General features: G+C 47.7%; 1 protein-coding gene across 3 annotated transcripts in view; it reads right to left on the bottom strand.

Annotated features, from left to right (window-relative positions):
* ZC3H13 (zinc finger CCCH-type containing 13) overlaps positions 1–25,402 on the bottom strand; it is a 519,948-nt gene that overhangs the window by 253,665 nt on the left and 240,881 nt on the right. For all 3 annotated transcript variants that reach the window (XM_086935008.1, XM_086935009.1, XM_086935010.1), the window contains exons 12-13: positions 13,437–13,592; positions 11,388–12,003 (exon numbers count right to left, since the gene is read on the bottom strand). In XM_086935008.1, the coding sequence (XP_086791134.1) occupies positions 11,388–12,003; positions 13,437–13,592 (772 nt within the window). The remainder of the gene's footprint in view (positions 1–11,387; positions 12,004–13,436; positions 13,593–25,402) is intronic.

Here is a 25,402-nt window from a genome sequence, read left to right as displayed (position 1 = left end):
GCCACCTATCTCGTGATACTTCGAAGACTCTTCCAGGACAACAATGTGCAATCATCCGGACCCAACACTAGGCGGCGATCTATGCACAGATATGAATTCAGCAGCCCACATGCCTCGAACATCAGTTTACAGGGAGGCAATAAAAAACTATAAAGACAAAATCAAAGCCTCTCAAGCGTTAAGGCAGCCACTATCTCCCCTAAGGAAATCTATTTGATTGCCAAAACTCTCCTCAAACTGCCCCAGAAACAAACTAACCCAACCAATGCCCAATCCCACTGCAACAATATGGTGGAATTCTTCCACCAGAAAATACAAAAAATATACTCCACCTTTTCCCCTACCCAGCCCGAACCCTCGGTTGCCATCACTAGCTCAAGATCTGGATCTCTAGCCACCCTGTGTGAGAAAGTGGCTCTATATATATTGGACCAGAATAAGGTACAGTGTGTATAGAGTCCACAAACCCCAGAGGTATATCAGAGGTTAAAGCCAGGTGTGACCTTACTCTCTAAAGTGGTAGCTTGGTCGAGCAGTAAGGCAGTACCAGAGGACAGTGTAAGTACAGGGGTTGCAGCAGGCAACACAATTTTAAACACTGTAGCATTGAGCTCAATGGGTTTTCCTCATATGAGTACAGTTGATTACTTTGTAGATTACTTTGGTAGTCCCAGAACTGAATCCTTGATTCAGTCCTGGGGTCTAAGCTGAAAAAAATTTAGTAAAAACGTTTTGGTTATTGCAGTGATTTTTCAGGAATATAAAGCTATTTTAAAAGTTCACACTTAGAAACTTTTCAATGAAAATCTGGCGATGTTATCCAATGGGAGAAAAATCAGGTTGCAGGTTAATTACGATCTTATTACTTTTGTAATCCAGTACTGGGCTCCTAGGTCCAGCACTCGGGTCTCAACTTAAAACAGGTAGGTAATTACGGTTCGGTATATGGTATGATTTTTAAAGAATATTTCAAGTTTTCAAAAGTAGACACTTAGAAGAAATTTCATAGAAAAGCAGACAATGGATTCCTATGGAGAAAATACAGGTTACTAGTAAACCCGGTAAGGATTACTTTTGCAGTTTAGTACTGGGCTACAATCTACAGTACTGGCTTCAATTCGGTTGATTTTATATGAATACTAGCAGCCCGCCCCGGCGTTGCCCAGGAGCAGAAGGGGGCTGGGGGCTGCATTTTGAGCATTTGTTTAGTCCCGGCCGGGCCTCCCGCCCCGACATTGCCTACAACGCTGCCCGCCCGCCTGCCTCCCGCCCGCGTCGCCTTACCTGAGCCGCTGCGCCACGCCTCGCCGCACGTCACTCCTCGCCGCACGTCGCCGATCCTCCCCGCCTGTCGTCATCACACAGGTGTAGGTCGCTGTCAGCGCTACGTCGAGGCCGGCGCTTGTTTTAGGGGACACCTTTAATTTTCTAATTTGCGTGTATTTTTTATTTTATGCAGCCTATGTCCATCTACACACCCTGAGGATTACAACAATGTATTGGGTGTGTGGATTGGCGCTGTGGTTCCAGAGTTTACCTTGCCTGAAGGTTTCTGTTCTCTCTTTATAATAGTAGTATAGATTTAAAGTTTCCAAAACTTCACACGTAGAAGATTTTTCGAGTCAAACCAGTCAATGGTATCCAAAGGCAGGTAAGTGAGTTACCGGTTTCCAGGTGAGTACTCAACTGGTGAAGTTAAGGTTCTGGGCATAGACTCAGGGGTCCCCAGGGTTAGGTAGGTACAGTTGGTTCATCCTCAGCGTCACAGGGTGGCTGGGTGCAGAGGTAGTTAGGCCCAATGTTATCCAATGAGGGGCAGGGGGCCTCCGGTTGGTGGCTGCTGGCTAGCAGGCCACGTGGCTGTGGGAGCTGGGCTCCTGCTCACTTGCTCAGGGCAATTGGGGGAAGTAGGATAGGGCAAAGGCTGCACAGCCAGAGGCACTCTGGCAGCTGGGTGCAGGGTGCTTTTGAGCCGTCGGGCGCTCAATGTTATTCAATGGGAAAGGTAACAAATGAACAAAAGCTGCAGGCTCGGGGACGGAGACTCTTCAGGGGCGACCACCACTTCGAGAGGTAAGTTGGGACCTTGGAGCACAGGTAGGTATCCCAAAGGAAGGCACAGGGGGCTGTAGGGCGCCGGGTGCAGGGGTGTCTTTTGGTGTCGGGAAAGTTTACCCTCAGCTGGTCGCGGTTGGAGGGGCCCCTGGTTCTGAGTCTGCAGGCGTTGTCTTGTTCGTCGAGGAGGGTCTTTGGGCACTGGACTTCGGGTCTCAGTCGCAGGGGGGACGTCCTCGTGGTCTTGGATCACTCGGGCACGGGCCGGGCTCATCGGGTGCAGAGTGGGCTGGTCCGGAGCTTCCTGGCTGGCACCAGTGGTGAGGTTGCAGCAGAGCCTCTGCTGATGGCAGTCCCAGTCTTTAAGCGGGTCAAGGAAGGGAAGGTCCTCTGAGTGTCCCAAGGTTGCTGTCTGCAGGAGTCGCCGGGATTAGGCAGGAGCAGGTTCCAGGATCGACAGGCTGGTAGGGCTGGGGCAAAGTCCTGTTGTTCGCAGCTGCACGGCGGGTCGTCTTCTTCTTGATCTTCTTTCGTACTGGGATCTGAGGAAGGAAGGTTCAGGAAGGTTCAGGGAGCCCCTAAATACTGAATTTAGGGGTGTTACAGGTAGGGCAAGGGAGGGACCAATAGGACCCTGTCCTGGGGTGGGTACACCCCCTAGCCTGCTTCTCTCCTGTGGGAGGGGGGCAGGAGCCTAGCTGTGATTGGGCAGGGCTCCCCATCTTCAAGATGGCCAGAGCCCGGGGTTGTGCTTCACCTCGTCTCCCCCACCTGAGGGGTGGGGTTTGCACAGGCTGGCACCCCCCCCCTTCCTGACATAGTTTTTCCCGCCAGAGTGGGGGTCAGGACTGGTGGGGGCAAGTTGCTGGGTACAGCAAATGGTCTGGAGAAGCTCTCAGAGGCGGCAGACCTTTGAAGCTTCCCCCTGCCCATCCTGGGGGAGGAAACCTAGCACCTCACCCAGGATGTGCATTGTTGCAGGCCCATGAGAGCGGGGGACTCTCCACCCAGGGGTCCAGCAACATGTCTGCTGTGTGGCGGCCTAGGCAGCCTCTCAGTCCAGACGTGGATTGTGGTTAGGTTTCAGGGAGCATCTCTAAGATGCCCTTTGTGGTGCATTTTTCATTAAATCCCACACTGGCATTAGTGTGGATTTAATGTGCTGAGAAGTTTGATACCAAACTTGTCAGTCTTCAGTGTAGCTATTCTGGTGCTGTGGAATTCGTAATGTCGACCTCCCAGCGCCATATACTCTTAATGGCATCACTGCACTCACAGTGCCCAGGAATGGCCCTGGGTACTGTAGGGCACAGGGCTCATGCACCTGTGCCCACACCACTGGCATAGAGCACCCAGCTAGAGGGGTGCCTGATGTATGCCAGGGCAGTGGGTTTGTGGGCATGGCACCCCTGAGGTGGCCCAATAAGTGCTGCAGCCCTTAGGGGTCTTCTCTGGTCACCATGCCCTGGGTACCTAGGGTACCATTTACTAGGGGCTCACAGGTGGCCAGAGAGGCAAATTAGGTTTTAGTTTCAACACAGTTTTAGGGAAGAAACACAGGCCCTGGGTACCTGGTTGGCAGGAGCCCAGGGCACACTCAGTCAAAGCACATCAGCAGTTCAGAAAAAAGTGAGGGCATACCAATGCAAGAAAGATGGCACTTTCTTACACCCTGGATACCCTCCGCCTCTTGGCCTTACCATTTTAGATCCTATTTTGCATCGGGAGAAATCTGGCTCCCCCCTAGACCCAGCACCTCCACGAGCCCCGATGCCGGCCATAGGAAACATCCGTCCTACCACCCTCGACCTGCTTAAAGCCTCCATCTCTTCTGGCATTGTTCCCCCTGCCTGGAAACGTGCCATGGTCAAGTCACTCTTAAAGAAGCCCAACCTTGACCAAGACAACCTTAGCAACTACCGGCCGATCTCCCTTCTTCCGTGGCTAACTAAGATCTTGGAAAAACATGTCAATTCAATGCTGGTAGAGTTCCTAGAAATTAACAACCTACTTGATCTTTCACAATCTGGTTTCCTCCCTTAACATGGAACCGTAACAGTCCTCCTCGCAGTAACTGAGGAGGCCAGGAAAATCCTCGATCAAGGAGGCTTGGCGGCAATTATCCTCCTCGACCTAAGTGCCGCATTAGACACTGTAAATCATACCATACTGATCCACAGACGTATGAACTTGGGAGTATCCGGAAACTCCATCACCTGTTTAAAATCGTTTCTAGCCGACCGCTCCTTTAAGGTTTTTCTCCTTCAACGTTTTTGAAGGCGATGTTTCCACCAGCATGCCGTACAGTTGTGGTGTACCTCAGGGCTCCTTCCCGAGGCCCACACTGTTCAACATTTACTTGAGCCACCTAGCTGAGATTGTTCGCCCTCTCGGCATAAATATCATCACCTATGCCGACGACACTCAGCTCGTGGTGGCCCTAAATCAGCCAGACAAGACACCAAGCAACCTAAGAAGTTGCCTAGAGGAGGTTGCCAACTGGATGGCACTCTCCTGTTTAATACTCAATGGGTACAAAACCGAGCTCATGGTCTTAGGAAACACTCCCTCCTTCAACTCAGAACTACTTTGGCCAAATTGCCTTGGCCCGCCCCAGTACCCAAAAACCAGATCAAAAACCTTGGCATCTGGCTGGACCACTCCCTTAATTTTAACAATCAAGCGGCAAAACTCTTGGCCTCTTGCTATGGATTACTCAGGCTGCTATGCAAAATCCTCCCCCTTCTCCCGTTTCAGGCAAGACAAATCATGGGTCCAGGGCCTTATTCTGTCACGCCTGTGCTACGGGAATACCCTATATCTAGGGGTCCCCCAATCCACCACTCGGAAACTTCAGATTATTCAAAACTGTGCAGCCCTCACACTCCTCCAGACCCACCGTCGACACTCAGCACTAAGGAGTCTGCACTGGCTACCGGTCAGAGAGAGAATCCAATTCAAGGCCCTGTGCATTGCCCACAGTGCACTCTGGAAGAAAGGCCCGGCTGTCAGCCAATCGCTGATTACCCCCTACCAACCCAACAGACCGCTCCGATCAGCATCTTCCTCCCTCGCCTTAGTCCCCAAAATAAAAAGGGCTAGATGTGGCGCTCGCTCCTTTTCCTACAACTCAGACAAACTATGGAACGCCCTCCCCCTCCATAAGCGGGCAGAGCTCAATCTCCTACTCTTCCGCAAACTGCTAAAAATCCTGCTATTCAACAACGCCCTCTAAATATGTGTATGCAGCGCTGAAATGCCTCAGGGTAGCCATTGCACTATATAAATGTTTTTTTCCATTTCATTTCTGCGAACTAAGATCACAGAAAGTCATGGAGAACAGAACAGCCAAGGAAGCGGTCTCTCGGATTTGACTGTCAAGGCAATAATGCTTGATAAAAGTGTGCAGAGAGGCCCACGTGGCTGCCTGACAGATGTCTTGCAGGGGGACACCACTTCCCAATGCAGTAGTAGCTACTGTCGCCCTGGTAGAATGGGCGCACAACCCCACCGGAGGTTCCATTTGTCAAGAGAACAACAGGCTTTGATACACAAGACGACCCAGCAGGAGACGGTCCTCTGGTGTACAGCCCGACCTTTCTTGGCACCTATGTAGCCAACAAAGAGCTGGTCATTCACCCGGAACTGTTGTGTGCGATTCAGGTAAAATGAGAGCGCACTTTTTGGGTCCAGACGTTGGAGCCTCTCTTCCTCTCTGGAAGGAGGCGGAAAGAAATTGTACAAGGTGATAGTTTGCCCGATGTGGAAGGCCGTAACAACCTTTAGCAAGAAGGAAGACGAGTGCGAAGAACAATCTTGTCCGGATGAACAGACAGAAAAGGAGGCTTAAAGGAAAGAGCCTGGAGCTCACACACACGCCTAGCGGAGGTGACAGCAACAAGGAAAGCAGTCTTCGAAGTCAATAAAAGAAGAGGAAAGTTGTGAAGCGGCTAACAAGGAGCACACATCAGATACCTAAGAACCTGATTCAAGTCCCACTGCGGCATTACAAACAGAATAGGAGGAAAAAGGGAAGTAATGCCATTAAGAAATCTATTAACAGGGGACATGAAAAGAGAGGGCTGACCAGGAAGCCTGAGAAAGGCTGAAATCGCAGAACGGTAGCCCTTATTAGTGCCCAGAGCAGAGCCCTGCTGGGCCAGAGAAAGAAGGAACAAAAGAACTTCTGAAAGAGGGGCAGAAAGGGGATCTACAGACTTTGCTGTGCACCATGCCACAAATGTGTGCCACCTGCAGGCGTATATTGATTTAGTGGAGGGACGCCTAGCTGCCGGAATGAGATCCAGACTTCAGGAGGCAAGTCAAATGGAATCTGCTATCGCCGCTCAATCTCCACGCATGTAGGTGGAGGCTGGACAGGTTCGAGTGGAGGATCGTCCCCTGCTGCTGCGACAGAAGATCCTCCCGAAGAGGCAGACGGGATCGTGGGATTCACACTCATACTGAGTAGCTCGGGATACAAAACTCTTCGAGCCCAGTCCGGGACCACAAGAACGACTTGGACCTGGTCGCACCTGTTCTTTAGCACTGGGTAGAAGTGGTATAGGCGGAAAGGCGTATAACAGACTGCAACTCCACTGGTGACGAAAAGCATCGCCAAGCGAGTGCCGCCTTGGAAATTCCAACGCGCAGAACTGATTACATTGCGCATTCTCTTCAGGGGCGAATAGATCTAACCAAGGCTCTCCCCACTGTTAAAAGAGACCTTGTGCCACCATGTCCAAAGACGCAGAGCCTCCTGACATAGGGTCCACGACCCCACCCCGTCCTGCTTGTTGCAATACCACATGGCGGTGGTGTTGTCTGTGAACACCAGCACAATACTCCCCTTGACAGAGGGAAGGAAAGCCTTCAGTGCAAGTCTGATCGCCCGGAGCTCCAGAAAGATGATATGGAGCCTGGACTCCGTCGGAGACCAGAGACCTCTGATCTCCGCCTCTCCCATGTGGCCGCCCCATCCCAGGAGGGATGCATCCGTTCCCCCTGTGTGCTCTGGTTGGGGAAGGGAGAAGGATCTGCCGCTGACCCAATGCTGGTTTGTGAGCCACCACTGCAATTGTTGTGCAGTGCCCTCCGAGATCTGGACGTAGTCGGACAGGTTCCCCTGATGCTGTGCCCACTGGAACTTCAAGTCCGACTACAGAGTCCGCATAGACCATCTGGCATGATTGGTCAGCAGGATGCCGGAGGCCATGAGGCCCAGCAGCGTCAAGGTCATCCTGACCGAAACCCAGGACAAGTGTTGAAAGATCGGAATCATAGCCCGAATGTCCTGGAATCGCTGCTCATGAGGATAGACGCGAAACTGCGCCACGTCTAGAACCGCTTCGATGAAGAGGAGCTTCTGAGAGGGGATCAGTTGTGACTTTGGCACGTTGATGGAGAACTCCAGCAAATGCAGGAGGTAGGCCATAGTCTGGAGGTGGGAGGTGACTGCCTGGGGCAAGCCAGCCTTCAACAGCGAGTCGTCGAGATAGGGGAAGACTGAAACCCCCAATATGCGCGAATGAGCTGCGACCGCCGCCATCACTTTCGTAAACACCCGACGGGCGCGGGTAAGGCCAAAAGGGAGCATGGTGAACTGAAAGTGCTCACTGTCTACCGTGAACCGCAGGAAACACCTGTGGGCCGGCAGGACGGGAATATGAATGTAAGCGTCCTCCAAGTCTAACCCTACCATCCAGTCTTGCGGGTCTAGGGGAGACCAGATCTGAGCAAGTGTGAGCATCTTGAACTTCTCCTTCCGGAGGAAGCGATTGACGTTCCGAAGGTCTCAGATAGGAGGCAGGCCCTAGTCCGTCTTTGGAACCAGGAAGTAGTGGGAGTAACAACCACAACCTACTTCTGGCGTCGGAATGCGCTTGATGGCCCCTTTGGCCAAGAGTGCTGCAACTTCCTGCTGGAGAAGTGCCAAGTGATCCTCGACATGCAGTGGTATTGAGGTTGCATGGCTAGAGGGGTAGTCTCGAAGGGGAGGGAGTAGCCCCTTCGGACTAACTGTAAAACCCACCTGTCCAAAGTGATGTTGCACAAGTGGGGAAGCGGATGGCGAATCCTGCCACCCACTGGCATTTGGTGGGCCTGAAACACCGGACTAGGAAGGTTTGGAGGCAGTGGCGGCAGGGGAGGCGGTGGACTGACCCGCCCGCAGGCCCCGTAACCCATCTCTGCGGGTCCAACGTCCGCGGCTGCGCTGAGACTGTTGCTGCACAGGCCTGTGGCTCTGAAACGAACATGTTTAGGCGCCCCTTCCTTAGCCACGAAAGGAGCGAAAAGCGGAAGCAGTGCGTGCCGAAAGGCCTCTGGACTTAGCCATAGCCAGCAAGACCTTAAAACGCTCCAACGCAGTATCTGCCTTGTTGCCAAAAAGGCGGCTGCCATCAGAGGGGATCAGAGTGTTCTTGACATCCCTGGAAAATTCAGTTGTCCTCAGCCAGGCGTGGCAAGGTAGCGCCACTGTCGTGGAAATCGCTCTGCCCAGCGAGTCGATGGTATCAAGGCCACAACGAATTGTGAACTTGGCTACTTCTCTCCCCACAGCAATAGTTTGTGAGAGCACCGTCCAGGCCTCCTCCGGACATTGAGGCAGCATCTGCACAACCGTATCCCACACAGAGTGGGAATAACTACCCAAGAGGCATGCAGTGCTCACAGACTGCAGCCCTGAACTGGCAGAAGTGAAAATGTACTTCCCAAACTACACCAGTTTATTGGATTCCCTGTCCGGTGGTGCGAAGGGAATGCACTTGGGACGCAGAAGCTTGGACAACCAAGCTCCCAGGGGTAGGGTTTTGGGAGAGGAAAATGGGGTCGCCTGGGGCCGGGCGATGCCGTCGGGCTACGTTCCTATCCACAGAAGCCCTTGTGTTGGTTCTGGACCAGGTGCCCAAAAGGAAGTCCTAAAGTGCATTGTTGAATGGCAACAGTGGCTCCGTAGAGGAAGACGCCGGCCGAAGCACTTCTGTCAGGAGGTTAGTTTTGAAGGCCACTGTAGGGAGCTCGAGGTGGAGAGCCTCGGCTGCCTTACGCAACACCACAGAATATGTACCACCCTCCTCCGTGGCCACGGTAGAAGGAGCCAGTGCGCCAGATCTGGAGTAAAATCCAGCTCACCTGCGTCCTCCAAATCCTCTTCCCAGTCCGGGTCTAACTCGCATTGGGCTGCGAGAACCCTCCCAGTCCTCCCTGTCCTCCCCAACCTGCCGGGCAGGCGGAAAAGAGGAAGGTGGATGGAGAAAGGGATAGAAATTCACCATCTGCGTCGGAATCGGAGTTGATTAACACCGGACTGGCACCGTCTCCACGTTGGGGTGGAAGGCGGGGAAGGCGTTGTCCAGGGGGCCGGCCGATGCCGGTGGCGTTGCCGTAGAAGTCGATGTCGGTGGAGGTCATATGAGGCCAACGGATATCGCCTATGAGCCATGCAAAGATCCATGGGGGTCCCGCGACGTCGAGACCGGAGTCGATGACATCGGGCCGGAGCCAGCAACGAAGAGTAGGGAGGACCCCCAGTCAGACCCTTGGGGACCGAAGGCGTGCCGGTGGGGGCCGATGGGCCAAAAAGGCAGGCCATGTCTGACAAAGTCCTGTAGCTGGGCCAGAGTCGTCGACGGCCCCGGGAAGGGCGGGTAGGCCATCGGCAACAGCGCAGGCTCTGCCGGAGCCACGGGGTGGCACCACTCGCACCCTCAGCCATGTCACGCGACAGGCTAGGGGATGCCGAAGAGCGACAACACTTCTTCAACCTCTTGTGCTTCGCCTGACCTGACTGAGTGCGAAGGCTTTGTCGAACGATGGTGGTAGAGGCTCCGTGACCGGACCATCGACCTCCCACAGGACCGGGACCTTTAACGGCGCAGAGCCGACTCCCGGGCCTCTAGCAACTTTCGGGACTGTTCTCGCAAAGTTTACGGAGCCATGGCCCGGTATTCGGAGCACGACTCGGGAGTCGTGGTCGCGCCCAAGGCAGTAGAGGCACTCACGGTGCGGGTCCGTCACCGACATCATGCGGGCACTTAAAACCGGGCATCCCTATACACCAGGAGTCAAAGACTCAAAAACTGAGAAAAAACAGAGACAAAAGTCCCAAAAAAACTCAAGTCAAAAATTGACTGGGGGTACCGCTCTCTCCGGATCTGCTCTTGCAGGTGCGGAAAAAGAAAGAGAAGACATCAGCGTGTCTAAGCAGCTTCAGCAACGTCATCTCGGCAACTACGAAGCCAGCGATGTACGCGGAGCCGCACGACGACGCGCAGGGGTACTGCTGACGCAAACTTTCCGGATCCAGTCTGACGTCTGGAGGTAATTCCATGGTAAGGAACCAGTCACTAACATGTTTCTTTCAGATGGAATGCCTGGAAAGTGCCAATTTGAGACACCATGAGAGGGATATACCAGAAGGCAATGTTTCTGCAGGTTGTCCTTTGTTCATATAGCACATCAGCACCCATGTTGGTCTTCACATGACGACTCCTCTGAAACGGGTTTTAACGGTGGGGATGGGTCTCAGAATATTGGGCCTCTAACTCCTGCAAGTGCTGTTCTTGCAGTGTGACCCACACCACCAAAAAACATTTCCAGCAAAAACAGTTTTAGAGATTCAGTCCTCTGATGTTTGTTATCTCATAGAGGATGTTATAATGTGTACTAACTTAATTGTTCATATTCCTAAATTCAAAAACTGAGAGCTGGGTCTTAAATCCCTAAACTGTGTAGTAAATAATTCCAGTTAATGGAAACCTGCTCTTTCCCAGATAGGCCAGTCGCCTGAACTAATGAGACATTTTGGCACACTGAAAAACAAGATAAACTATTCTTGGGTGAGACCTTTGTCACTGGGTTAGAGATTATTTTTTTAATGGAAACTGGACATCTGAGGTTTTACCTCAAACAGGCGATGTAGAAAGCATTCAAACAGGTGGCCAGACAAGCTAAATGATTCTGCATTATTTGGCTTGTACCAGTCCTCTTGGCAGAAGCCGTGGTGTAATTACTGTAATAGTAGTCCTTACTGATGGTTACTATTATAACTGCTGCTCAACTAAGTTGCTCAAATGTTACCACATGCCAAACATCAAGGATCTCCCCAAAGTGGACATAAGCTACCTAAAGGAACATTTTAGAAAATTAATGAACACCAAACAATTTCTCCAAAAAAAGGGGGAAAAGAAAAGAGACCTTCATCCTACTCTAGACTGATAAAATATGCATTTTGACAAACTCTCATTAACATAATGAAAAGCCTCTAAGTAGGTGGCATCTGATTAACACATTCATAATATACATTCAGCAAGAATAAATATTGCTCTTACTTAGATTTACGCTCATCGTGGACATCCTTAGGATTTCTTTCTTCACGTATATCCTCCCTCTTCTCTCTGCGATCTTCTTTAGTCTTTTCTCTCTCATCCCATTCTCTTTGACGTTCTCTTTCCTTTTCCCTCTCTCTTACTTTTTCCCGCTCCTTCTCTCTCTCTCGCTCTTTCTCTCTTTCACGCTCACGCTCTCTTTCCCGCTCCTTTTCCCGCTCCCGCTCCCTCTCTTTTTCCCGCTCTTTCTCACGCTCTCGCTCTTTTTCTCTTTCACGTTCTTTCTCCCGCTCCTTCTCTCGCTCACGCTCCTTTTCCCGCTCCTTCTCTCGCTCACGCTCCTCCCTTTCTCGTTCCCTTTCCCGCTCTCGCTCTCTTTCACGGTCTCTTTCACGGTCTCGTTCTTTATCCCTTTCTCGGTCGCGTTCACGGGCCCTCTCCCGCTCAGATTCACGCTCCTTTTCCCTTTCTCGCTCACGTTCTTTCTCTCGTTCTCGTTCTCTTGTTCTCTCATCTCGCCTGTCATCAGGTCTGTCTACTCTACGCTCCTCACGCCGTTCATCACGCTCAAGGTCATCATTTCTTCCTTGATGCCGAACTGGCGAAGTTGTTCTTTGATCTGTTGAAAGTAGTCAGAGAGTATCATTATTACTACAGCTCAATTCCAGTGCAAACTAAGATGAAGCAGTATATTTACCCTATTTTAAATGCAATTGAAAATGGGTTCTTATACCATTCATTGTCAATACTTTAATTCTAGGGCAGTTACAAAGGAAGCACTTGGTATAGAATCAACAAAATGATTCAGTATGTCACTCAGGAGAGTTGCATCTTAAATGAGTTCTATTCTGGGCACGCCTTAGACTTTCTAGGAGACACAAGCAATAACAAATACAAGTACATCATTCCTCATAAAAATTTCGGAATCCTTCATAAAAATACAAGGAATTAAATTTTGTTAGTGCAAAATAGGGTGGATAAATGTTGGTACCTTCAATCTGAGAGGCCTCATTGAAAGAATGGATAGATAAGTTATTGCTAGTGATCAATTAAATAAAATACACGTTTTGGGGCACATGCTTCTCATTCAGGTCAGGCATATCAACACTAAAATATGCAACACAAACCTGAATGAAGCTCCACAGAAATATAAAAAAAAACAGAAAAATCACCAGATAGTGGAAATAACATAATGGTTTAAGGAATCATGGAATATAGACAGTACTGGTAACGCCGCATACTTTAAAGATAATGCAACAGGACACTACTCAAATGAAGAACTGGATAGCAGAACCAGAATAAGTGAGCAAATCACACACTGGAAACATCAGGAGATAATAATATGATGAGCTTAAAGATAAGTAGAAAAGTTTTGAAGACAGTGATCTTGACCTCTTGTGTTTTTTTCTTTAATTGCTGGTCATCAGCATCATCAATGCCCAGAGAGAAAGGCAAGCAGGAGTCTGCTACTATCACTTCCTTGTTCTGGTGCTAACTGGCAATTAGCACCAGAGTCCTGTGTCAGATTGTAAGTGAACATGAATACACAAGCACAAGTTTTAGACCTCAAAGTGCTTTCTTTTTGTTCAATACTTCAGCCTTAAACCAGAGCTAAACCAAACCCCCACCCTTTCTCTTTCTAAGAGGCTCCTAATACTTCAGAGCAGTCAGTCGAGCTATCTACAACAACAACAAAAAATTCAGCAGTAAAATCAGAGCTTTAATATAAAGGGAGAGAAGGAAGAATGACTAGAAGGAGAGTATAAATGGTGTGGGAAGGCTTCCAAACCGTTAGGCTTCTGAGCAGTCAAAGTATTAGAGCAAATGCCAACGCATCATATGATGTAGTGACATCTTAATGGTGTTATCCGTAAAGCAGAAATGAGTTGTTCGGCAGATCGTCTTCAGAACTCATAAGATCAAACAATTGAGTCTAGAGTTTGTACTTTAGGCAAGGTAGATCAAGAGCATTAGAAAAATATTTTACAATCAAACATTAGACAGCCCTAACAAAAATGTATTGTAATGTAATTACAATACATGTAATTATACCTCGTTCTCTGTTGTCTCGCCGATCCCTCTCGCCATGTCTTCGATCAAATGATGCATCCCTGGTTTGCTCTCGACTGTCATAGCGGTCTCTTTCAGAATATCCACTACGTGTTTCCCAGTTATCATGATAGTCTGCTTGACTTCTTCCTCTGTTGCCTAATGCAAGTAAAACATTAAATAGATCATCATCTCGGCTTAGCAAAAAAATAAAAAATGCAGCCAGTAACATTTCTCAACATTTACCAATATGTAAGGATTAGCAAAGAAATTAAAACCGGTTGACTTTTTTCAATGATTAAAAAGTCAACACACTTTAAGGTAATTTACAAGCAGAACTCCATTTCTAAATGCTATTTAAACTTTACTATAAAGAGCACCTTAAAATTAGATAATTTATGATCGGACGCAGATGTAACAAATCATTTAATATAGAAGTGTTAGACAATGTATTCACTCTCAATTTTAAAACTATGGGTAGCAAGATATTCAGACAGTGGGACCGGACAATCAGCAAACTAATGCGTCAATGTAAGATGTAATATTAAAGCTCCCTGGTAAAGCACATGTTGGGGAAACCACTAAATGTCAGTCTTCTAATGGCATAGCCAATGGCGTACTGGACCAAAAGTTCTTTGGGGGTTGTCAAATACCAGTTATGCACCAGGTCCACCAATACTACTAGGGCTAGCAAATTAGGGCAATCAATGATCGCTTTAGGAGGTGGCAGGAGTGAGAAACTCAGATACTGTCAGGTACAGTAAGTAGCATTGTTAACAACACTGGTCCTAAAACAGATTGTTTACAATAGGACTGCACTTGGCGGAACATTAGGTATTTTTGGTTTTTGTATTATGGATTTACAAACAGTCTTTAAAGTCCAAATCAAAGGGGCAAAATTACTAGACAGAAATAATACATTCTAGTCACTTTGCTATTATAAGCGGCAGTTTCATTGGTTGAGTGCAAAATTGGATAAATCAGGGGATGGAAGCTCCATTTATGGAGTTACCAGGCAGGTAAAATGGTTAAGGTACATGAAACCAAAACACACTACTCCTTACAATAAGGGACCCACCTAAGATATTTAATAGTGCAGTTCGGTGCTCCTTCAGATTATTGTGGTCCAAGACAATGGTAGCAAGGGATTTGGTTAATTAGATCTTGCTTGAGGTGAAATCACAGTTATAGTTAACGCCAGTTAAGGTCCCAATTGGCTTTACTTTTTTTTATAAAGGGACAAATATAGTAGTTGCTCAGCAGCCACTATTGCCTTGAACCTTTGTGATAAAAACACCTTGCTCGGTTACAGCAGCCAGGACCATGCCAGTTAGGGGAAATAAACGTGGTTCTTGGACCCTGCTGTAGTCAGGTAAAACAGTGGCCTGAAGCTTTGCTGATCAGTCTGGGGAGTTGGCAAACCTAAGGCACTGAAAACAAATAATGTATTTGAAAATACAGAGGCAAAAACCTCTGTGGATGGACCTCAAAATGAAACTGACCGATTTATTTCCTTGGACTTGTGTCTCTTTACCGTGGCTGTCTAGAGTGTGCCTAGATACCCTTTTGCGTGCTTAGTCGTGCTATATAAATCCACTAATTGATTGAGAGCTTTGTCTATTTTCTTGCTGAAAAGGTATTTGTCATTTAAAGACATATGTGGAACCATTGCTTACATATAATTCAGCTTTCTCAACTATCCCTGGCAATGGAGGACATGTTATTTTATTGACATATGTTGAAATCCAGTGTCTGCTATGCCTAGCAACTGTTGGTTGAACAACCTACCCTCCACCACGACCTGCTTCACTTTCCCTTGATTGTCAATGGGAAGAAATGGGAGTAGCTCATCAATCTTTCACAATAGTTCCTGTAGTATCTGGTGAGTTGCACTCCTGCCAATGCCCTTTAGTTTGCTGCTTTCCTTCTACGGAAGCACAGTGAGGTCAAGGACTTAAATTCAAGGATCCCTGGAAGACTACTAGCGCCAGTACCACCTGAATCAACTTGGCAACTGCTTAGAGGTGTGCTGGGGCAGACTGTGTGGCGCAGAACATTTTGCCTTCTTTCTGTAGTATCACTGACCTCAAGATTGGTCTGTGTAAGAAGTTTTTCGAGACCTTGCACATGTGGTCTTGCAGGGGAAATGGTCATTGCAATACAATCTATTTCATGCACCAGAAAAAAATCTAATAATTTGGGTTGCACCAAATTCTGATGACCTTCTGCCCATGGGGACTTTGACCTTCTGCCCAAGTAGGAGATAGGTGGGCAAAGTATCCATCAAAGAGATAGTCATTGAATTTAAGATAACTTGTTCTACTGATGGATACTTCTACCCGCAGAGCCTCATCCTATAAATCAATACACCAACACCAAAATCATACCAAAAATATTACAGACTGGGAAAATTAGGCAGAGATGACCAGAGAAAGTACGGACAGCAGATATGTTGTTTAAAGTGGGAACGCTCCACGGCAAAACCAAAGAAGCAGCCTTTAACCTGGTGGAATGCACCCTGATGCTATCAGGTAGCTCATGCTTGGCTGGGGCATATACCAAACTTAATGCAGAGGGCAATCTTGAAAGATCTGTTTCTTGTGTACTATTTTGCCCTTCTATTGTCCTGGAAAACCAAAAACAAGTTGGTAATGAACCCATATTTCCCAGTTCTGTCAATGAAAAAAGTTCAGAACTGGATATGGGTCTAAGTGATGTACTGCCTCCTCCTTTGTACCATACAGAGGTGGAAAAAATGTCAGCTAAGTGATCAAAATACTGACATGATATTGGGAAACTATATTAGGCAGAAGGGATGATTAAATCTAAAGCACCATTTTGTCCAGGAAGAACGAGGCCAAGGGATTATGTACTGTAAGGTGCTGCAGGCCAGCCACTCGCCAAATCAAAGTGATGGAAATATAGAAGACCATCATGAAAGGAAGAAGCTGAAGAAAGCAGGTGTACATGGCTCAACAGGAATTCCCCATCAAAAATGGGGGAAACTAATTCAGATCCCACCAGGGATAAGAAGTGAACATGTTTCAGTCCCTTGAAACACCGCATCACAACAGGTGGCTGAGCTGGAGAACAAAGAAAATAACAGAAGTGTAACAGAAACCTTTCACTGTGCCCAGAGTCAAGCCTTGCTGGGCTAAAGAAAGTACAAAACGCAAAACATCAAAAAAAAAACGTGCCATAAGATAATCTACTTTATCTTCAGCACACCATGTCAGAAGGCAGGGCCAGCATTCAGAATAAACTAATTTAGTAAGATGATATCCACAACCTCCAGAGTTAACCGAAGGGACTAATATTTCCCCACTCAACTTTTAAGCATGATGGTGAACGCACAGAGGAGTTGGGTGGCACACCTCACTTCCCCACTATAAAAGGAAGTTGCCCCACAGAAGAAAAGGGATGGGTGGCACCCAGTGAGGTGGAGCAGTTTCAAACACCAAACCGTCCTTACCCAGTCCAGTCTTCTAACGGGCACAAGGAATCATGGAAATGACAAGGAATGCATGATACAGATCGAAATCCTACCTTAGACTGAACACATTTTTGAGGGCCTCCCACTGCTGGAGAGCAAAGAAAAGCGAGCACTATGCATTTCCTCAAGTGGCAAACAGTTCTAACGGAGAATTACCTCAGGGGGTGAACATGAACCGAGCTACCTCTGGATAGACACCACTTGTTAACTGCAACATTACACCTTTTCTGCTTGTCTGCCCTCATTTTGTGTGTACCCATCATATGACTCATGGACATCTAGACATCGTGAGCAATTTCACAACCTGAGCATCATTAGATAATGAAAGTGGAGGCTCCCTTATTTGGTGGAATACAAATGCTGGTTGTATGGTTGGTTGTGGTAGGAAATCTTTGAGAGCCATTTGAATTGCCCATAAATCGAGTCAACTGACATGATACCCCCTGCTCCACAGGAACCAGATATCTCAATCCCTTTGTCGCTCATTTTAACTCCCTAGCAAAGCAGCATTGGTAATCGCCATGGATACAGCTGGCAGAGGGTAGAATGATTCACATTAGATGGTTCTGCACTAACCACCACTTCTGGTACATTGGCTGGCTCACAATAAGAAAACAAGTTACTTACCTGTAACTGAAGTTCTCCAGTATTGGAAGCTTTCATAGATTCACATGCCTGAATCATTCCCCGTCGTCGAGACGGGAGTCTCCGGTATATGAAAAAAGCAATGCTTAGCAGTATAGCAAACTGAAAAGAGGTCTAGGCCCATTTCCCTTTTGCAACCCATAGCCTTTGTTATGTAAAATAGACCCAAACGTTTCCCTGAACCAATCCGAACTCCTCGCCCTCTAGAACACTCCTTAGAGAACCTTCTGCCCCTCAGTTTTTCGCGCACTTGTGCATACAAAACACTTTTGTGCTAAATCCAAGGTGAGCCTCTCAGGGGAGGAGAGTGGGTGCATGTGAATCTATGAAAGCTTCCAATACTGGAGAACTACAGTAACTTGTTTCCTTACTCCAGTATTGGAACTTTCATAGATTCACATGCCTGAATCAGAATAGGGAGCAGTGATATTACAAAGCACCTTAATCTCATACATTTCATCCTCAAATACAGCATGAAAATCAAGTATAGGAAAATACAAGACATGTGACTTTGTAAAACAAGAGAAAAAAGGATGGAGGGATGGAAAGAAGGCTCACCGTTACTGGATGATGTTTCGCAGTGCCGCCTCTCCCACCGCCGCATCCGATTCTGCGGCTGCTTCCAAGCAGTAGTGCCTGGTGAAGGTGTGTGTAGATGCCCAGGTCGCTGCCCTGCAGATATCCTGGATTGGCACTCCTACAAACAATGAAGTGGAAGTGGCCACTGCTCTCGTGGAATGGGCATAAACTTGTGCATTTAGAGGCTTTCCAGCAGCTTGATGACACTGGAAATCCATCTGGAAATCCATCTGGCAATCCCCCTTTTTGATAAAGGGAAACCTTTCCTGGGCGCGCTGAAAGCGACGAAGAGCTGTGAAGATTTCCGAAAGTTCTTAGTTTCTTTTAAATAGAACTTGAGACATCTTTGAACGTCTATTGAGTGTAACACTCTTTCCGCCGCTGTTGTTGGTTGAGGAAAGAAACGCTTTAACACCAATGGCTCATTCAGATGAGTCAGATGGTACCTTAGGAATGAATTTTGGATTAGTAGTAAGAATCATTCTGTCTTCCTGAAATTGTAGGAAAGGCTCTTGAATTGTGAGAGCTTGCAGTTCTCCTACTCTTCTCGCTGAAGTTAGTGCGATGAGCAGAGCCACCTTCCAAGACAGGAACTTAAGGTCCGCCCTGTGTATAGGCTCAAAAGGCCGATTCATCAATTGTGACAGCACTACGTTGCGATTCCAGAGCGGTGGTGGAGGCTTTATTGGAGGAAAGACTCTGAATAGTCCCTTCATAAATTGTTTGATGATCCTTGATGACCATAAGGACGGGCCTGAGGAAGACTTCCTGTAGCGGGATAATGCAGCCACATGCACCTTAATCGAAGCGTGAGCAAATCCTGACTTGGCTAAAAGTAAGATGTATGGGATAATCTGATGAGCTGCAGCAGTTAGAGGGTGAATGTTATGTCTCTGACACCATAGACAAAACCTCTTCCACTTCATCTCGTAGGTTTTGTTGGTACTATCCGCTCTAGCCTTGGACAGGATTCTTTTACATTCGTCCAAGATTTTCAGATGTTTAAATTCACAGTGTTCAGGAGAAAGGCCGCTAATCGCAAGGATTTCGAGTCCGGATGGAGCACTTACCCCTGGGACATAGTCAGAAGTGATGGAATTGGTTGGAGACAAACTGGACGGTCCTCCGACACCAGCAGGAATTCCGTGAACCAGTGTTGTCTGGGTCACCACGGGACTATCAGGATTACCCTGCACGGTTCTTTCCTGATCTTCACAAGCACACGGGGCAGGAGAGAAATTGGAGGAAAAACGTAAGCAAGACGCCGGACCATGCCATCGATAACGCATTCCCCCAAGATCCCCTCTGGGGAAGCCAGCTTGCGAAGAACCGGCATTTCCTGTGGCGAAAAGGTCTACTGTTGGCGTTCCCCACCTTTGAAAAATGTTGTCCAGGATCCCCTGGTCCAGCTCCCATTCGTGGCAGGACGATTTGAGCCTGCTGAGAGTATCCGCCTTGACGTTCTGATCTCCCGGGAGATGCTCTGCTGTCAAGGATATACCCTGCCATAGTTCCCATATTGTGTGGGCCTCTTGAGACAGGGAGAGTGATCTTGTTCCTCCCTGTTTGTTTAAGTAGTGCATCGCCGCAGTGTTTCCCGTTCTTATCAACACCGGCGAGCCATTTATTCTCGGCAGGAAAGCTTGCAATGAGAGGCGGCTCGCCCTGAGTTCTAGCAGATTTATGTGTAATTGCTGCTCTGCTCGTGCACCTTCCACCGACCGATGACTTGAAGGTCCTGAAGGAAAGCTCCCCATCCTTCCAGGGACGCATCGGTAGTTACCACCAATGGAGCTGGTCTTGAAAGAAATGACAGACACTGAGAGACATTTTCTTTTTGTGTCCACCAGGTCGCTGCTTGAACCATGACTGGCGTGACTTGGACTGTGTCTTCGAAGGATCCCTCCGCTTGATGCCATTGAAGATCGATCTGTTCTTGCAACGGGTGCATCCTTAATCTGCAGTGAGGCACAAGGGGAATGCAAGATTACATCATGCCCAGCAATGACTTGTACTTGCGCACTGAAAGATACTTTCTTTTTAGAAAGTCTTGAAAGAGAGATACGATCCTCAGTTGCCTTTCTTCGGAGGGAAACGCCTTGTTGCTGTCCGTATCTAGTATTGCTCCCAGAAATGTGATCAGTTTTGTTGGATGAAAGTTTGATTTTCCTTTGTGTAGAGTCAAACCCAGTTTGGCAAACAAATCTATGCAGGCCTTTGTTGACACCCTGGCTTGTGCTTCCGATGGAGCTTTGACTAACCAGTCGTCGAGGTAAGGAAATATTTGATGTTTTTGCTTCCTTAACACAGCCGCCACTGGAGCCAGGCATATTATGAACACTCGTGGTGCTGTCTTTAGGTTGAATGGCAGTACCTTGAATTGATGTCGTCTTCCGGCTACCAAGAACCGAAGGTACTGTCTGTGCGCGGGATGAATAGGTAAATGAAAATACGCATCCTGTAAGTCCAAAGTGGTCATATGATCTCCTGGGTTCAATAGCAAAAGGATATTCTGAAGAGCACCATCCTGAAAGATTGCTTTTTTGCGATAGGTGTTTAGGGATCTGAGATCCAGAATAGAACGCCATTGGAGTATGTTTTTCTTGATCAGAAAAAAATCGGGAGTAAAACCCCTTGTTCCTTTGGGAATTCGGTACCGGTTCTTTTGCTCCCTTTCGGTGGATTGTCCGAATCTCCTGAAGTTGATGCAGATGATTGACTTTTTGATGCATGGGTGGTGTACAAGGAAGCATCTGTAGAAATTCTAGGGTGTGGCCGAAACGAGTAATGTTGAAGACACATTGGTCCGTTGTTATTTTTCGCCAATTCTGAAAATAATGAGCAATCTTTCCACCCAGGGGAGCACTTGATCCTAGGAATGTTGATGCAGCGGGAAGATGAAGGTTGTCATCGTCATCGGCGGTTGTCCTTCCCCCGACGACCTCTGCATCTTGGAGTTGATTTCGTATAACCTCCCGACTGTGGCTGAGTGTACTGCTGGCGGTATGGCTGAGATGAGGCGGAGTAAGAGGAATATCTCCCTTGCTGATATCCTCCTCTATAAGATGATTGCCCTCTACCTCTAGAGCATCGAAAAGGAACCTTTCTGTACTGCAGAGTTCCCAATGCTTTCGCAGTATCCGTATCTTTCTTGATACTTTGTAGAGTGTCATCAATATTTTTCCCGAATAAATCATCTCCATTGAAGGGGAGGTCTAAGATCTTATTCTGAACTTCAGGCCTAAAAGCCGTCGCTCTTAGCCATGCTTGTCTGCGCAGAACTGCTGCTCCTCCTAGAGACCTAAACGCCGTGGTCGCTATATCCATATCGCAGTCTATGACTTCCGCCGAAGTCCTTTCACCCTCCAGAAGAATTTTTCTGGCTTCTTGTGTCTCTGGATCTGGCACCTGGTTAATATACGGCGCCAGGTCGCACCACATTTCCCTGTCGTATCTTCCTAGAATAACGAGGGCATTAGCAGCTTTTACCAGCAGAGCAGACATTAAGGAAAACATCTTTCCTGCGTTGTCCAGCCTCCTACCCTATCTGTCTGGTGGTGTTGTAATTGGAGCGGACGGATTCCTTGATTTCTGTTGCGCTGCCTGCGTAATCACTGAATCCGGTTTGGGATGGCCCAAAAGACACGCTGGAGCATCTGCAGGCGCTTTATACTTCTTGTCCAGTCTGGCGAGAACTGGAGTCACTGTAGCTGGTGTCTCCATAACCTTCAGGCCTTCTACCCAAATATGACTTACAATAGGTAAGGACCAAACAGATCTTCAATAGGGTTCCGTAAAAGTCATATAGAAAACATTCCGTCTTATCCATCCTCCTAAAATCTTTTAGTGGCTCTTTCCATCAGGTTATGAAAACCACCAATGTCCTCTGGTGGAGAATCTACTGGTTTTGGTGTAGGAGTTGAAGGTGAAGGAATGAGATAGTAATCCCATTCTCTACTAGGTTCTGCAATCTCTCCATCCTCATAGTCATCAGCCGAGGTATCTGGGTCATGTTGAGATCTTGGTGGTGGAGACCTAGGAATGGGTTCCAGCAAGATCTCCCTTCTTCGCACTGGTGTACCCGGTACTGATCGAGGCCGAAGTGTAACCTCCGGGATTTCCTGAGAGGTTTGAGGCGTCAGATACCTTCTTTTATAATCCTCCAACATGCTCTGGAGGTCTTTCAGTGAATAAGATGCGACATTGTTGCTGTCATTGGGGAGGATCCCGAAATTCCCCATATTCTTCCTCTGAATCTTCCTCCTGGTATTTTACCTTTAACTGCGAAGGACTACTCGTATATCCAAAGGGACCACCTTTATCCTCATCCTCTGATTCCTCCTCTTCCAGAAGGTGAGAAGGGACTAATGGAGACACCTTGCTTGGAGATGTAACCTCTAGCGTTATTGTCCTTTTCCAGGATGACAACCTCTTTTCTGGGTTTTTTTTCCCTCGTCGACGACATCCCCGTCGCGGTCTACCATATTATCGTCGTAGACGATAGTTACCGTCGACACTGTCCTCGTCGACGCTGCCGTCGGCGATCTCGTCATCAATAGGGCATTGCCCTTGGATAGAGGGTATGGAAAACTGGATGCGAAGTTTGGATATTTTGCGTTGTCTATTGTGACAAACAGATCTATTTGTAGAAATCGCCAGCCAGTGTTGGAAGAAAGGAAGAACTTGCTGCCTCTGTCTGCTCAGGTCGGAACTTTGATTATTTACTCCTGCAAGATGTTATGCTAGGAGATAGATGTGATGATATGCCCAGTGGCAAATGTTCAGTGAGAGGCGTGACAGTTTTAGAGTGTGTGTCTCTCCTTGTTTTTGTACATGGTACATTGCTGTCATGTTGTCTGTGCGGTCTAGGACAGCTTTGCTTATAAGGGGAGTCTGAAAAGCTTTGAGTGCTAGAAACACTGCCAGAAGTTCTAGGTAGTTGATGTGGAGTCAAGTTGCCATCTTTCCCAACAATTCCTGGCTGGTAATGTTTTATTAGGCTGAAACTGTAGTATCAAAGACTGAATCATGTGAATTCTGGCTGCATTAGGAGAGGTTAGAGCTTTTGGAGTGTTGATAGTAGCTCCTAGATAGGCTGCATCTGTACGGCTCACAGGTAAGACTTCTGTGCATTGATGGTGAAGCCCAACTGATGAAGTATTGTTGTCTGAGTGTGCTGCAGAATGTAATGTAATGTAATGTGTGTGTAATGTATGTATACTTGTAAAGCGCACTGTTACCTCGTTACGTGGTGTCCTGGCCCTGTATACCACTGGGGAACCCGTCCTGGCTTTCCCTGTGAGAGGGCACCCCCAAGGTGAAGCCAGGCATCCCCGGCGCTGCTGGGGCCGTTGTGGAGATTAAGCAAGCTATTGCCCAGAGTTGCAGAGTGGGACCCATGGTTGGCTTAGGCACCTAGGCGAGAATTATCGATTCCGCGGACATTGACCTAAGACCCTGCCGCGTCGGGAATTGAACCCTGGTCCCGGGAAGAATTCTGCTTCAGGGTCTGCCGCTTCTAACCAGTGAGCCACACTTCTCCTCCAACCAGTGTTGGTTTTGATGAGCCAGTCGTCTAGTTAGGGTAAGACATGTATACATTGCCTTCAGAGATGAGAGGCTACTACTGCTAGACATTTGGTAAATACTCTGGGAGCACTGGTGACTTGGAATGGTGTGGGTGGCAGGTAATCATTTTGAAGGTATATAGGTATCAGTGCTGTAGGTCCATTCATAGCATTTAATTTACAGGTCCTGAGTACGTGTAGTACTACTTTACTAAGGACTTACAAGTAAATTAAATGTGCCAACCTGGTTTAAGCCAATTCTACCATGTTTAAAGGAGAGAACACAAGCACTTTAGCAATGGCATTGTGTAAAGAGTCCTAAAAGACAATAAAAAAAATGTTTCAGAAAAGAGGAGGGTGAAGGTAAAAGATTCAGGGATGACCCTGCAGAAAGGGCCAAGTCCAACAGTCTGTATAGTGCCCTTTCTGCTACCAAGTAACTAACTGGAAAAAAACAAGATCTCTAAGGAACAAGTAAGATGGAATTCAGAGACGACTAGGTTAAGAATTTTGGATTAGTTCCAACTACTGCTCTGTCATGATGGACCTGGAAAAAAGGTTCCTGTAATTTGAGTGCCTATAGTTTACTTATATGCCCGACAGATGTTCTAGCTAGCAGGAGGCAACCTTCCAGAACAGAAACTGCAAAGGGCATGAATGCACTGGTTCAAGGGAAGGCGGGCTAAGTAGGTCTAATGGGGTCTGAGTATCTGACTTTGCAGTGGTTTTGTAAGAGAAGGTCTAGCTTGTTATGGTGCAATGGACAATTTCATAAAGATCCTGAGCCATGGCTGTCTGGCTCAAGTTGTAGCCAATAGGATGAGAGCGAGGGATCTTTGGCTGTACTTCCTGACGGCGCAAGGAATCATTGGGACAGGATGAAAAGCATACGCAAATATCCATGACCAATTTATCTATAAGCATTGCTCGTAAACAGTGGGTTTGTACACCTGACAGCAAAGTCTAGAAATGTAGCATTTTCTTGTGTGATAATACGGTCTATGTTAGGGGTCTCCTACCTTTGGAAGCAAAGGAACAGGTCTGCAAAATCATTGTCCACTTCCAGAAGATACTCTCCCAGAAGATGAACTTGGTGGTGAATGATCAACGGCAGATTTGCGGCGTTAGGGCCAAGAGCTGAAGGGAGTGAGTGCCTCATTTTTGTGGATAGACCATGCGGTCATGCTGTTCGTGTGCAAAGGGACTACCTTGCCTTGCATCTGTTGAAAAAAGGCCTCGAGAGCTGGATGAATAGCTGACAGTTCCAAGTGGATGATGTGGAGACCACATCCATGAGGTAGCAACAGACCCGGGGCTGTCATGTCTTTGAGGTGTACTTCCCAGCAGACTAGAGATGGTGGCAATGGTCACTTGAGGAGCAGGGCGTGCAAACAGATTGCTGCTGTTCCACCACTGCAGAGAGTGATAAGTGCTGGTCCTTACCAACATTAGACCTTCCAAACGATACTCCACTTACGACCATTGGCTCCAGTAGTCTGGTGTGAGACCCAATAGCAATGCATGAGGTCATCATTCACAGAACGCACATCATTGTGCAAACTAGTAGTGGACAGTGTGGCTGAAAAAGAGGGAGAAGCTACTGGAATGCCTGTACACTTTACGGACTGTGGAAAGCTTTGCCCACAACTGATGTGGGTTAGGAATTCACGTCTGCTTGCGCTCTT

The sequence above is a fragment of the Lissotriton vulgaris genome, chromosome 8 (genome assembly GCF_964263255.1).
Source record: "Lissotriton vulgaris chromosome 8, aLisVul1.2, whole genome shotgun sequence".
NCBI classification, from domain to species: domain Eukaryota; kingdom Metazoa; phylum Chordata; class Amphibia; order Caudata; family Salamandridae; genus Lissotriton; species Lissotriton vulgaris.
This window is presented reverse-complemented; position numbering and strand designations above follow the sequence as displayed.